Source organism: Schistosoma haematobium, chromosome 6, assembly GCF_000699445.3.
Source record: "Schistosoma haematobium chromosome 6, whole genome shotgun sequence".
Lineage (NCBI taxonomy): Eukaryota > Metazoa > Platyhelminthes > Trematoda > Strigeidida > Schistosomatidae > Schistosoma > Schistosoma haematobium.
In genome coordinates, this window is record NC_067201.1 from 6,383,976 (window position 1) to 6,397,581 (window position 13,606).

At 36.1% G+C, this 13,606-nt stretch overlaps 1 protein-coding gene across 1 annotated transcript in view; it reads right to left on the bottom strand.

Annotated features, from left to right (window-relative positions):
- The window catches only part of GDPD1_5 (Lysophospholipase D gdpd1), a 43,714-nt gene that overhangs the window by 9,711 nt on the left and 20,397 nt on the right, over nucleotides 1-13,606 (bottom strand). The window contains exons 10-15 of the mRNA XM_051219438.1: nucleotides 12,462-12,569; nucleotides 10,748-10,859; nucleotides 10,121-10,222; nucleotides 7,712-7,775; nucleotides 7,545-7,659; nucleotides 6,023-6,099 (exon numbers count right to left, since the gene is read on the bottom strand). Of these exons, the coding sequence (XP_051065361.1) occupies nucleotides 6,023-6,099; nucleotides 7,545-7,659; nucleotides 7,712-7,775; nucleotides 10,121-10,222; nucleotides 10,748-10,859; nucleotides 12,462-12,569 (578 nt within the window). The remainder of the gene's footprint in view (nucleotides 1-6,022; nucleotides 6,100-7,544; nucleotides 7,660-7,711; nucleotides 7,776-10,120; nucleotides 10,223-10,747; nucleotides 10,860-12,461; nucleotides 12,570-13,606) is intronic.

The following is a 13,606-nucleotide window of genomic DNA, read 5'->3' on the forward strand; positions in this document are numbered from 1 at the left end:
TATATATTAGTTGCTCCGTCTGAATACATTATGTTATTACCTAAAACCGATGAACGGATCACAACAACAGGACTGTTATGTTTGAAAACCTTCACGAGTTCACTTAAACTGCGAACGAGAACAATACTCAGTGACCCAAGACCAGTGATCTAACTATTGACGCGTCCCAGCCCCGCTTTCTAGAAGAAGAAGTCCAGGCTTGGTATGGAAAATATATTCTGCAACAGCCAGAAGCGAGCGAGCGAGCAAGCAAGTAAGTAAGCACAATTTAAAATATATATATATATATATATATATATATATATATATATATATATATATAATATATATAATCGATATTGTCATAGAAAATTTTTAAACACTAATCAATGAGTTCATAAATTGACCTCTTTGCCCATTGAATCGATAGTTCATCTATTGACTGCTATTCAAACATTTAATCGATCAGTTCATCAATTGACCCCAATACAAATATTTAAACTTTTAATCAATAAGTTGATCGATGCGATAAAATTTAAAAATATGAGTTTGGGGATCTATCGTCCCCAACAAGGACAAGCTAGACTATTCATTGCGCACCAGTCCTGCTAACTAGAGGGGGAAAACCAGATTTAGCAGAGGAAAATGTATATTTTCAGAAGCAGACTGGAAGCACACAACTCATGTGTGTATATACAGTACAAAAATGTCCTTGGAAAACGTCAAAACATAGCGTACTCAAAGAGGAAACGAAACAATGACATTTGAGACTCTCCAGGTGGGAAGTACAAACTGAAGGTAAAAGTGGATGCTTTTGGCACTAAAATGAGAAATTCAAAAATTGAAACAAGATTACAAACATCAGACGTTTACCAAGCGATTTCTGGGGATCTAGTATCCCCCAACATTAGTCAATGAGTCACAATTTATAGCATAGTGCTTAACTATGTAAGAAACTTGTGAATACAAATAAAAAGCATTATGTAATTTTCGAAAATCTAAAATATTTTACTGAATGAAGCAATTATTAAAAATACTTATATGAAACAGCAGTCCTTAGGTTGACTGTATTTCCTTTCTTTCTTTTTTTGTTGGATAATAAATTAACAATAACAGCATTTAACAACAAGTTTTGTAAACGATAAAACAATTTCAAGATCTATTTGGTGGTAATCAGTAGATAAGTGAACCAAAAGTGTGCAGTGCTATTTAATTATTGATAAATAATTCGTTCAAAGTAACCATGGAATTAAATATATTTTAACTCTATAGGTTATTTAGGATTTAAGGTAATATATTTAGTGAAGAAGACTAGAGAAAATCAGGCTGGTTTCCGACCTGGACGTGGTTGTATAGAGCAGATATTCACACTACGTCAGGTCCTAGAACATAGACACACTTTCAGACGCCCTATAATCATAGTATTTCTCGATCTTAAGGCGGCATTTAACTCTGTTGATCGCGAGGTTCTGTGGCAGTGTTTGTCACTGAAAGGAGTACATTAGCCTTATAAAGGCCCTCTACATGAACACAACTGGTAGAGTGAGAGCTTATGGCAAACTGTCATCAGAATTGATTACTTCAAGTTGTGTTCGTCAGGGCTGTCCACTCTCTCCATTCTTGATGACTTTATCGAAGCCATTCTTTTAGATACAACACTTTCCTTATCTAAATTTCCAGGAGTTAAACTTTTACTGGGAGATCCACTTGTTGACTTAGAATATACTGATGACATAGTTTTATTTGGTGAAGACGCTGACAAAATGAAGAGTCTTCTCACCACTATAAGCAACAATCCATGCATGTTCGGGATGTGATTCTCCTCCTCGAAATGCAAAATGTTACTTCAGGATCGGGTTGCATCGACACACGAACTAATGATAGGGAGTGAAGTAATTGAGCATGTCGACCACTTCACTCATCTCGGAAGTCTCATCAGCCCTTGTGGTCTGGTGTGTGACGAAATCTCAACACGGATACAGAAGGCTCGACTAACTTTTGCCAACTTACGTCATTTGTGGTGTAGGCGAGATATCCGTCTACCAACCAAAGTACGGGTTTACTGTGCAGCAGTTCGTTCCCTCCTACTTTATGGCTGTGAAACATGGCCAGCAACAGTAGACGATATTCGTAGGTTACTAGTATTCGATCATAGGTGTCTTCGGAGCATTGCTCGTATATACTATGACCACCGAGTAGGTTATGCAGTTGTTAGGAAACGGGTACTAGGTAAGGATGGCAAATCGATTGATGAAGTAGTGAAATTTCATCAGTTGAGATGGCTGGGACACGTGTTACGTATGCCCAACCACCGACTGCCCCGACGTGCGATGTTTCATGGTATAGGAGTAGGTTGGAAGAAAGCTAAGGGCGGCCAAACCAAAACATGGCACAAATCGATGAAGTGAATGACAAGTGTACTGTGCCATATTGGTAGTTGTAGACTACCTGGTTGGGATCCACGGGAAGATAGCACCGGATGGTTAGAGACCGTGAATGACGTGGCTCAAAATCGTTTGCAGTGGTGCAGGTGCATCTACTATTTGTGTTCTCCCAAATTCTATTCTTCGGAATTCTTCATGACCCTTATTTTTCTCTTTGCAAATTTATTTCATTGGATTATACCCCTTGAATGATATCTTCAAACCCTAATTTTTCCGATTACTCCTTATGCTTTTTCTACCCCTACCACTACGGGATTTGTATCGATAAATGCATCTCTGTGCTAATGTGGTATGTCAACTCGAACTGATGTACGTACGTACGTACGAAGTTCTACTTTGTTACTGACTGACTGAATATATCCATAGATCCTGAAATTCAAAATCATTTCACATCTTTTACTCAACGAATTCATTTATTCATCTCTTACATACTTACGCCTGTTACTCCTCGTGAAAGAGCATACACCTCTCACCAGCATTCGCCATCCAACCCTGTCCCAAACAATCCTTTCCAGCTCCTTCCAGTTGTAATTCATCCTTTTCATATCTGATTCTACTTCCCAACATAATGTGTTTTTTTGGCTTTCCTCTTTTCCGCTTCCCTTCAGGATTCCAAGTTAGGGCTTGCCTCGTGATGCTGTCTGACGATTTGTGTAATGTATGTCTGATCCATTCCCATCGTCTTTTCCTAATTTCTTCTTCAGCTGGAAGCTAGTTTGTTCTCTCCCACAAAAGGCTGTTGCTGATGGTATGCGGCCAATGGATGTTGAGTATCTTGAGTAGACAGATATTTATAAATACTTGCACCTTCTTGATGGTGGTTGTTGTAGTTCTTCAAGTTTCAGCTCCGTACGGCAGAACTGTCTTGACGTTCATATTGAAGATTGAAAGTTGTTTTGAGTTCCATATGTTCTACAATTCTAGGAATGCGGCCCTTCCTTTGCCGATTCGCGCCTTTACGTCTGCATCTGAACCTCCTTGTTCATCGATGATGAAGGATTCTACATCTTCCAGAGCTTCGCCATCAAATGTGATAGGATTGCTGTTCTCCGTGTCTTATTTGAGGACCTTGATTTTCTCTTTGTGTATCTTGAAGCCTACTGATGCAGAGATTGCTGCTACACTGGCTGTATTTATCTGTATTTGTTCATGTGTATTGGATAAGAATCCTAGGTCATCTGCGAAGTCCAAATCGTTTAATTGATTTTGAGCTGTCCATTGTATTCCGTGTTTTCTCTCAGATGTCGAGGCCTTTATAATCCAGTCGACCACCAGAAGAAAGAGGAAGGGAGAGAGTAGACAGCCTTGTCTGACTCCGGTCCTTACTTGGAATGCATCTGTCAGCTGTCCTCCATGCACGACTTTGCACTGTAGTCCGTCGTATGAGATCCGGATGATATTGACAATCTTCTCAGGAACTCCGATTTATTCATCTCAAGACAAATTATTTAAACCTAATCTATTTTATTACGTTTACTATTTCTACAACTTTATTACTTTTTGTGATAAGTTATTACATTGTATTGATAACGGTATAATAACGTGAACCGAAGCAAACAATATATGTATGACTAGCTGACTTCACCACGTAGTGAATGTGTAAACATAATCCAACCTCATAACAATGAACGAATAAAAAAGGGAGGACGAGGTAAATTCTTTTTCTATATTTCTACTGATATTTGAGGAAATCATATTCTTAACACCTTAGAACACCTTGATCTAAATGGTACCGTAGTGCGTGTTACTTATATTGACATAAGTAGTATATGACATGAGTCAGGAATGTAATGTCTGGCGGCAGAAGATGGGGAAGATCAAGTAAGGAAGAGAAGGAATAGAAAGCAATTAGTATGGAAACGCAAGAACAATGGAGTCCGAGACGATTATTGAACATTTTACAAATTAAGTATTATAGTATGGTTTTTCTATTTTACCAAGTAACTCTGTAATGTTGTGCTAAATATAATTCGGTTGTCCTCACCTGTGTTCTCCTTCACTAGGTTTGGTGTCGCTGCCTCCACTAAGGATGAAGATTCCATGGCCGAAGGAATTTGAGGACGGAGATGTGGTGGGCTTCCTGAAGGAGTTTGAGGCCGTGGCGGAGCTGGTGGGAGTGAAGGAGCCGAAGGCGAAGGTGGTGGTTCTGGGGACACTGCTGAGAGGCAGGGCGAAGGCTGTATATGACAGCTTGGACAGTGCTGGCGGAAAGACAACATGGGAGACAGTCACGGAGCGGTTGATGGTGGAGTTCGACAGCCCAGTGGACAGGGAGGAAGCACTGCAGAAGTTCCGGTTGGCGAGGTTGTCGGTCGATGGTGACCCACTGGTGCTGGTTGTGGAGCTAACCAGGTTGTTACGCCGTGCGCTGCCGAGTCTGGATGAGGAGTCGGAGGCACATTTGTTGGCGTCGCAGTTCATCGAGAGTGTGCCTGCCACCGTTTCCCAGCAGCTGAAACTAGTAAACGCAGCGCAACCTATGCATATCAGTGAACTGGCGAAGGTGACTCGTCAGCTAATGACACGAACAGTAGCTCCGGTCGGGTTTGGAAAGCAGGAGATAAATAGTGTAGAGGAGAAGATTGAGGAACTGGGGCGTAAGATTGCGGCAATAAGAGTGAATCATAAAAGGAATGATAAATGTTACGCTTGTGGAGGGACAGGACATTGGGACGTGGAAGCCTTTCGCAGTAGGGGACCTAGTAAATTGTTGTTGTTTCGCCTTCTTTATGTCTGATATTTGTTACTTTTCCACGTCCCTTATTGCCTCCCTCCTCTCTCTTCTTAACCTTGTTGTCGTCCATTTCTGTTGTGGCCAGGTCTTATTATGCATCCAGATTCGGCAGCGCACGGCGTAACAACCTGGTTAGCTCCACAACCAGCACCAGTGGGTCACCATCGACCAACAACCTCGCCAACTGGAACTTCTGCAGTGCTTCCTCCCTGTCCACTGGGCTGTCGAACTCCACCATCAACCGCTCCGTGACTGTCTCCCATGTTGTCTTTCCGCCAGCACTGTCCAAGCTGTCATATACAGCCTTCGCCCTGCCTCTCAGCAGCGTCCCCAGAACCACCACCTTCGCCTTCGGCTCCTTCACTCCCACCAGCTCCGCCACGGCCTCAAACTCCTTCAGGAAGCCCACCACATCTCCGTCCTCAAATTCCTTCGGCCATGGAATCTTCATCCTTAGTGGAGGCAGCGACACCAAACCTAGTGAAGGAGAACACAGGTGAGGACAACCGAATTATATTTAGCACAACATTACAGAGTTACTTGGTAAAATAGAAAAACCATACTATAATACTTAATTTGTAAAATGTTCAATAATCGTCTCGGACTCCATTGTTCTTGCGTTTCCATACTAATTGCTTTCTATTCCTCCTCTTCCTTACTTGATCTTCCCCATCTTCTGCCGCCAGACATTACATTCCTGACTCATGTCATATACTACTTATGTCAATATAAGTAACACGCACCATACTACCAGTTAACACTTCAATAACATCAACAACTCAAAAAATATTACTTTATCTAGTAAAAACCAAGTCTACAAAACAATAAGACAACAATTTGAGATAAGAATAAAGAAACTACTTACTGTTGACCTTGACTGTCTACTTCAATAACACCAGGAACGAGGCAAAACGCTATACGAACTGGTTTAGGTAGTTTACACTATAGAGAAGAAGAAACGACCAACGTAAAGAGATAAAAAAGTGGAGATAACTATTATAATATATCATAGCCTTTCAATTAATGTCTACGTGTTAAACACTAAATATCAAAGGTTTTAATTTCGATTCGTACTCCTTCTCTTGTAGACGATGAGTTACGAATTCTATAATAATGGGGAATATACCAATACAGGGAAACGTCATTTGATGGTAAGTTAACGTATACAAACCTTTAGGGAGTTGTTTAAACATTTACAAAAGATTTTTAAATACGTTTCTGATGTTAACAATAATTTACTTTATAAGATAAGAAAATTAAGAGATATATATTCTATAGACAGTTGAAAAACTAAAAAGATTGAATGAATGTGGCAAAAACAAGGATTTACATCTCTTAACTTAGTGAGATAATGAAATTTAGCTAAATCGCAATTTCTCAATTTGATATTTTTATCTCAAATCAGTTGATAATCTACTGAAGAACATTTACTATCCACTTTATGTAAAACACGCTTGCATGTGTGGAAATAACCTTTAAGTTAACTGAGGTTCAACAATGTGAATCTGGATGCAGTGACTCCAGTTCATTAGGTGCTATTAACTTGAAACAGAGACTTTTGTCGACTTGGATGTGTCTCATGAATGTCATTGCAGAGACTACCACATCGTGGGACTGGACCACATTAATGTAGATAGGTAATTAATCACATGGAGTCGTGGTATGAAGCTGTATACAACTGGTAACAGTCGATTTACCATAACTACCCGGTTGACTTTCTAAAGATCAAACAACTCAGTGGGTTGTGATGTTATTAAACATGTTTCAGAATAGAAATTACAGGTGGTCTTGCCCAAATTTTCTTGTACGCTTTTCATAAGAGTGAGGGAAACCTCTCTAACTAAATGGCGACAATTTTGGTTGTACTTTAATCTGAAATGCATTTCCTACTGTATACGATTCTTGTGCATTTATTAATTTTTTTTATTTTCTGATACTCAATTTATTCATAATATTACCTTATTTGGCCGAGACTATAATTTATGGAAGAACTAATCACATATAAGATAACAGGTCTCGGCGCGAAGTTCACTCATCCATTCGGATAAATAGAGTTTAGGCATTATAGCTTATGTCAGTTCGTGATGAAAACCGGAAATCTAATTCTTAACCTTAATCATCAACTGCAAATTACAATTGTAACTCCTAAAACCGGTTTATAACCCTCATTTGTCCTGGTTATTAAGTGGACACTCTCAAGGTCAGTCTAGAGTCGCTCAAAGGTCGTCCATAAATTATAGTTTCACTCTAATTTGTGTGTCACATACTATTCTCGGTACTCAGTCGTACCGGAACATATGCATATTCAATAAATAAATATTCATTTAAAGATCAAAAAGGTGTAGCAAAAATTATACAACTTTTAAAAAAATACAAACAACACTTACAGATTCTACAACTTCCATAATCCATTTCGGTTCTGGATTACAACGTCTTAATCGTACACTAAATGAAGAAGCATCACGAGCTAAAAATCGATCAAGTGGTCGACCACTTCCATCACTATAAGAAATAATCATTGAATCATTAATTATTAAACTAATGTGAAAAATACCTTAAAATAATTGGTGTATGTCCAGGAATTTCTAAAATTTGATCTGCATTCAAATCGTTGCGCACTATGTTAAAGGAAAGAGAGAGAGACACAGAGAGAAGGAGGATACATAGCAATCAGAGGTAAATTATTTATGTAATAAAAGAAGAAAAATGAATTTGTCATACAGATAAACTATGATAAATTATTATAATTGATTAAGTTTTAACTCATTTTAGTATGTATAATATCAGGTTAAGGAATTTAAGGCAACTAAATATCATGTAGAAGAACGTCTCTGGATAAATTTCCATTGGACATACTGAAATCAAGTCCAGTTGTATCATCTGAAATATTTTAATTCGTTTGTTAATAAAATCTAACATAAGTCAATGATGAAATAAGCAAATAAGTAGCTCAAAGCATTTAGTCCCTTTGATAAATTTCGATAGGGTAATAAGAAGACGAAGATTATCAGAACTATATGATGATATATATTCGCGCAATACATTTCGAACAATCTGATCACACATATACTTGTTAAGATCATTTACATATAAAAATAAAAAGTCAACTAGACTGGAAATTGATTGACCTTAACTTGGTTTCTGTGGTGCTGTATAAAAGGGCGTATACTGATGTTTAATGAAGCCTTAGCCATACAAAAATTCAACTCCCCATTGTGTATTCAAAAATAGTTTGTTCTCACCTTAAATCTACCCTGGTAATATTGACTTATAAGCCAGAGTGATTAGGTTTCAAATTATGTTCACTCTTACTATTATTATTATCCTTGTCTCCTCTTACCCCATTTCCAGTCTAGTTGACCGTTTATTTTTATATATAAATGGTCTTGCCAAGTATGTAATCTGTGAGCAGATTGTTCGAAATGTATCGCGATAATATATGACATTGTTCTGATAATCTTCGTCTTCTTATTACATTATCGAAATAAGTAGCTGTTATAACTCAATATTGACTAAATTAAGGTAAATATAGGCAGACAATTAAAAAGACAACCAGATATGTGATACACAAGGCTGTCTGTCTAGACTCACATATTACTTTGACTGGATATGTCAGTAGCAGTTTACATTAATTTGAAATAACTATCGTCAATGGAGGAAAAACAAACAATTTTTGACTTGAACATAGTAATCTAAGAGTGGAAGCAGATATAGAAAGCTGAGACTAGTAAACTCAAAACAGTAAATAGAGGACACGTTCTGAATTAAACTTGAACACTTTGTGATGAAAATATTTTTCCAGATTGATATATTAATGAATGAAATGTGCGAACTGATTGATACTATGTAATAATAAAATATAGTAGAGTAATGACTACGCACTAGACCGAATCATTAACGTAAGAACCACCAATCAAACTGATATCAGATCAGACAACCGTTCAGTAGAATAGGTTTTTTCTGCTAACAAAATAACACACTTATACAAAAAATCTTAAACGTATGAACAAACATGATTAAAAGTCACTTGATAAACAAATGATTGAATGGTATAGCGACAGGATGCTGTTTACTCTTTAATGGGATTGACGCCTAATTAACTATCAGGCCAAATGTTTACGTCGTCAAACCAAAACATGACTACAACAGTATTTCTCAAAAACAAGTGAATTCTAACAAAGCTGGATCCGGCTATACAGATAAAATTTAACAGTGAAGCTCCAAGGTCCTTCTAGGTAAAATAATTAGCATAAACGCCTGATAAAAGTGAGCTACAACAATATAGTCCCAAGCGAGTTGTTCTATGGACTTCAAATATGAATGATATTTGTTGACACATATCTTGTAACTGTCTGTCCATTTATTTTGTTTGTAGGCACTCGTTGACCTTATTTATGACTAGGAAAACGTTGAAATATTGGGCACAGGTATTTCAATGAAGATAAAAGAATTCTTAGAAGTCCATTACTGATGTCAGTTAGTAACAAATCAATAATCATATTTCATCACTTTATCAATCAATTAGAAAAATCCTAAACAAATTTAAGGCAAAGAATCTGGTCAAATGGGAAAACAATAAGTGTGGGTACAATGATAAGATATGAGTCTGCAATAACAACCAACAGAATTCAAAGTCGACAGAACAAGCTGTTATAGAGAAATTCTTATGGATCACTTTTATTGGAAATTTATACATCAAAAGAACGAATACCACATGGTATCGACTTGAAGATATACAAGGACAGAGTTAGTTGAAAAATCTTGATCAGTGGACTATGCTCCACGAAGGGTAACAGGTGTAACTATGTAAGTCTTTATTACATATAAGTACTGGATTAGATGAATAAAATATTGTAATTCATGCTTACTTAGATTAGTGTTTTTTTCTCAAGAAGTATAATTGGATGCAGTTACAATGAATAGTACAACCCTATATATGAATAAACACGTATTATTAACATACCATTATCTATATTGTTTCCATTATTACTAGTATTAGTATTACTTGAGGATGCAGCTAACCGACGAGTAAATAATGATCTGAGTAATACAAAGCCGTAATTAACTGAAATCAATCAAACATTATAATAGAAAAGATAAATGACAATGAATGAATGAATGAACGAATTATTTGAAATAAAAAATGAGTAATTTCTATTATAACAGTGCAAAACATCTATTACTCTGATACTGATGAACCGTACTGAATAGCATACAATAGTGTTGATTGGAATATTTCAAAGACAACATAAACAACTTAGTGATCTGTTATGATCAAAATCCGGTTAAACTTATACTTAAATCATGGATTTTATTAAAACTGAATAATAGTTTTTAGTGGAATATAGTTATCAGTGCAGTAAATCAATCAAGCTGACTAGTCGTAAATACAACTCAACGCACGTGTTCTGGATTCTACTGTTATCTGCTAAACAACCATCATAATAATTTGTCACTAAATGGAAATGTTAAGATAATGAACTCAGAATGAAAATACGTTCTTAACATCAACAACGGGAAAATAATTAAAAAACACACTCAAAACAAAAGAGTATGAATTAACTGGGTGTGTATGTGTGAATTATCTCACTTTTAGTATCATAACAATAATTGGGATCATTGAATTCATTTAACAGACCAGCATCAGAAGCATTTATGTAGGCTGACAAACAATCACCTTCATCCAAATGAATAATTGGCATCTGTAAAGAAAAAAAAGAGGAAAATTTTCTTAAAAAAGAAACTAGAAGATAGGCTTTTGAATTAAAAGAATAAACAAGATTAAATGCTTTAAAAGGAGAAAAGGTGTGGTAACCATTTTTTTGATATGTTGCAAAAGAATGCGGATTAATCATAGTTGTATTTGATGCACAATCAACACAATGTAAGCCTATAAAATTTAGAGTGAGTTAAAGTGAACTAGAACAAAGAGATGTGAATTAGATAAAAGACAGATACGAATAGAAGCATATCGTTCAAATAACACGTAAGTTAAGAAACATCCACTTTGTTAAACATATCAGACATACAGTGAGATTTTGAGTGTAAACTTAACATTCACACTACCTGTTCATGCCATCTGGAAATTTCAACAAGTTATCTGTTCTTTTGTTTGTTTCAACACATCATTATGTCTATTAGTCTCATAACCTATTCACACGCGTTTGTGAAATGTCTACTATATTTCGCTGTACAAGTTAACAAAGAGTCTAATCAGAGACATCGTGGTTGCTGGTAATATGCATCGAAAAGAATATACGTTATTCAGATATTAATCCCTGAACTGCTAACATCTAACTGGCAATCACCAAATATTTATCGCAAGGATCGTTCAAGAAATAAGAAAAGGAAATTACTTTACTTACTAATATTCAGTAGCTAATATGATTATTAATAATTTTCAAACTACTGTGGGTAATATTCAGTCCAGTAATTGAATATTTTTAGAAACATTTTCAACGTTCACTTTAAATTCCTGTGTAAGCATTCAGTATTTGTTGATTCATTACAGCTTATATATTTTGTGCTTTCAATTTTTGTTTCAATTGTCGGATATCATTGTTTTGCCGGCTATTACATAGTTTATTGTAAGTTGCTATGATTAATTTCATTATAACTACACCAAGAAGAGTCAGTCAGTCAGCTACAACGTAAGACCAGGCACATATATGCATCGGTCCAAGTTGCCATACCTCATTAACACAACAAGATGGACACCGGATTCATAAAAGTAGTTAATTTAGAGGTGGTAATATATAAAAGAAAGATTGCAATAAGGATATAGTACAGGAAGAAAGAATTAGTTCGTAGAAAGAAAGATATAAGGCGATTTTAATCTCATAGTTTAAGGGAAGACAAAGAGTGTATACACCGACACCATTGTGATCGATTCTGAGCCATGTCACCAAGAGTTTCCAACCATTGGTTACGATAATCACGCGGACCCCAACCAAGTAGTCTGCATCTCCCAACATGGCTCAGACTAGAAGTTAGTGACACCAAGAAGAGATTTTTCTTTAACCGATAATTTATTATGATGAACACCTTAGACATATCACAAATTGAGTTTAGCAGATGCATTGTTTATATTAACATAAATAGTAGTAATTGATCATAGACAAATATAATGTTATCTTTTAATCACGGGATTTTTATACATTACCACTAATTATTTTATTCAAAAGCATCAAAACACATACTGATATTCAAATAGATTCACTTGAGATTATATATATGTATATAGTTGCATAAACAGCTGAAACAAATATGAATAATAACAACAATGATCCATATTAACAACTTACTCCACATTTTAAATCTACTATAAACCAATTTGGAACATAAATAAGTTTTTCACGTTTCTTAATTTCTTCTTCAAATGATACAACACCTAAACATTCAATCATTGATGCCTATACATATAATAAAATATTATTTTAAGAAACAAAAAATCAATCAATAATAGTACTTAGATATTATGTATAATATGAGCATACAGAAATAATGGTTAGGTATATTTAGTTGATTTCTTCTTCCCTTTATGCTGTGTTTAAGACATTGGAAATAAATTAAACGAGTTAATGTACATCACGGACAGATAAGGGAGCATTCGATGACTGTTTATTCCTAGTATAGAACTCCCTAGCAATGTAAACTTTTGGGAGTAATCCCTGGAGTTCTCGTAAAAGCCATGAGGAGTGGAGTTCAATCACGTCAGTATATGACAATTATCCCTAAATGGTTTTAGAAAATGATTGAATACTATCATGAACCGACAGAAGTTAGAAATGTAAACAATTGGATAGTCACTGATCTTAAAATTAAGTGCTCACCATGAGATTCGTTGTCCTGGGTCCTACTATCCTAATACAGTTCATTGCTACCTAAATTTTAATAGTTGTCTAACTAAAACTCCGCCTGGAGCCCCCTGGGGCTACTACCGATCCCAGGCTCGGATAAAGGAGGACGTTGGGCATGAGGTTAGCGACCACAGCCCGTAGTAGAATAAATCGCTAAAACAAACGCTAACCAGAAAAAAATATTCAAACCATTTAAACTCTGCCTTGGGAGTTAGAAGGTCTTCATTTAGAAGAGTTATAACGCCTCATGGTGAAAGCCGAGTTCCTTTGGAAGTCACGAGGCTGATGCCCCATCTGACAATCTAAGCAACCATTAAGTTAGGTACATGAAACTAAAATATAGTAGTGATATGTTAATATCTTACATTTATTTTAACAACATTTACTCCTCTAATTATAGCACTGAGAAATAATACAGAAATATAGAATAGTTATTAAATAATTTCTCATATCATCTATATGTAATCAGACGACTTAGAAATGCTCCCAAATGCCCTGGTACGGTCGAGAGTGGAGAGAGTCAGCTCTCGATCTCGAAATCATCTCACATGACCACGTGTATACAACCACTACCAAGGAAGTCTTATTCA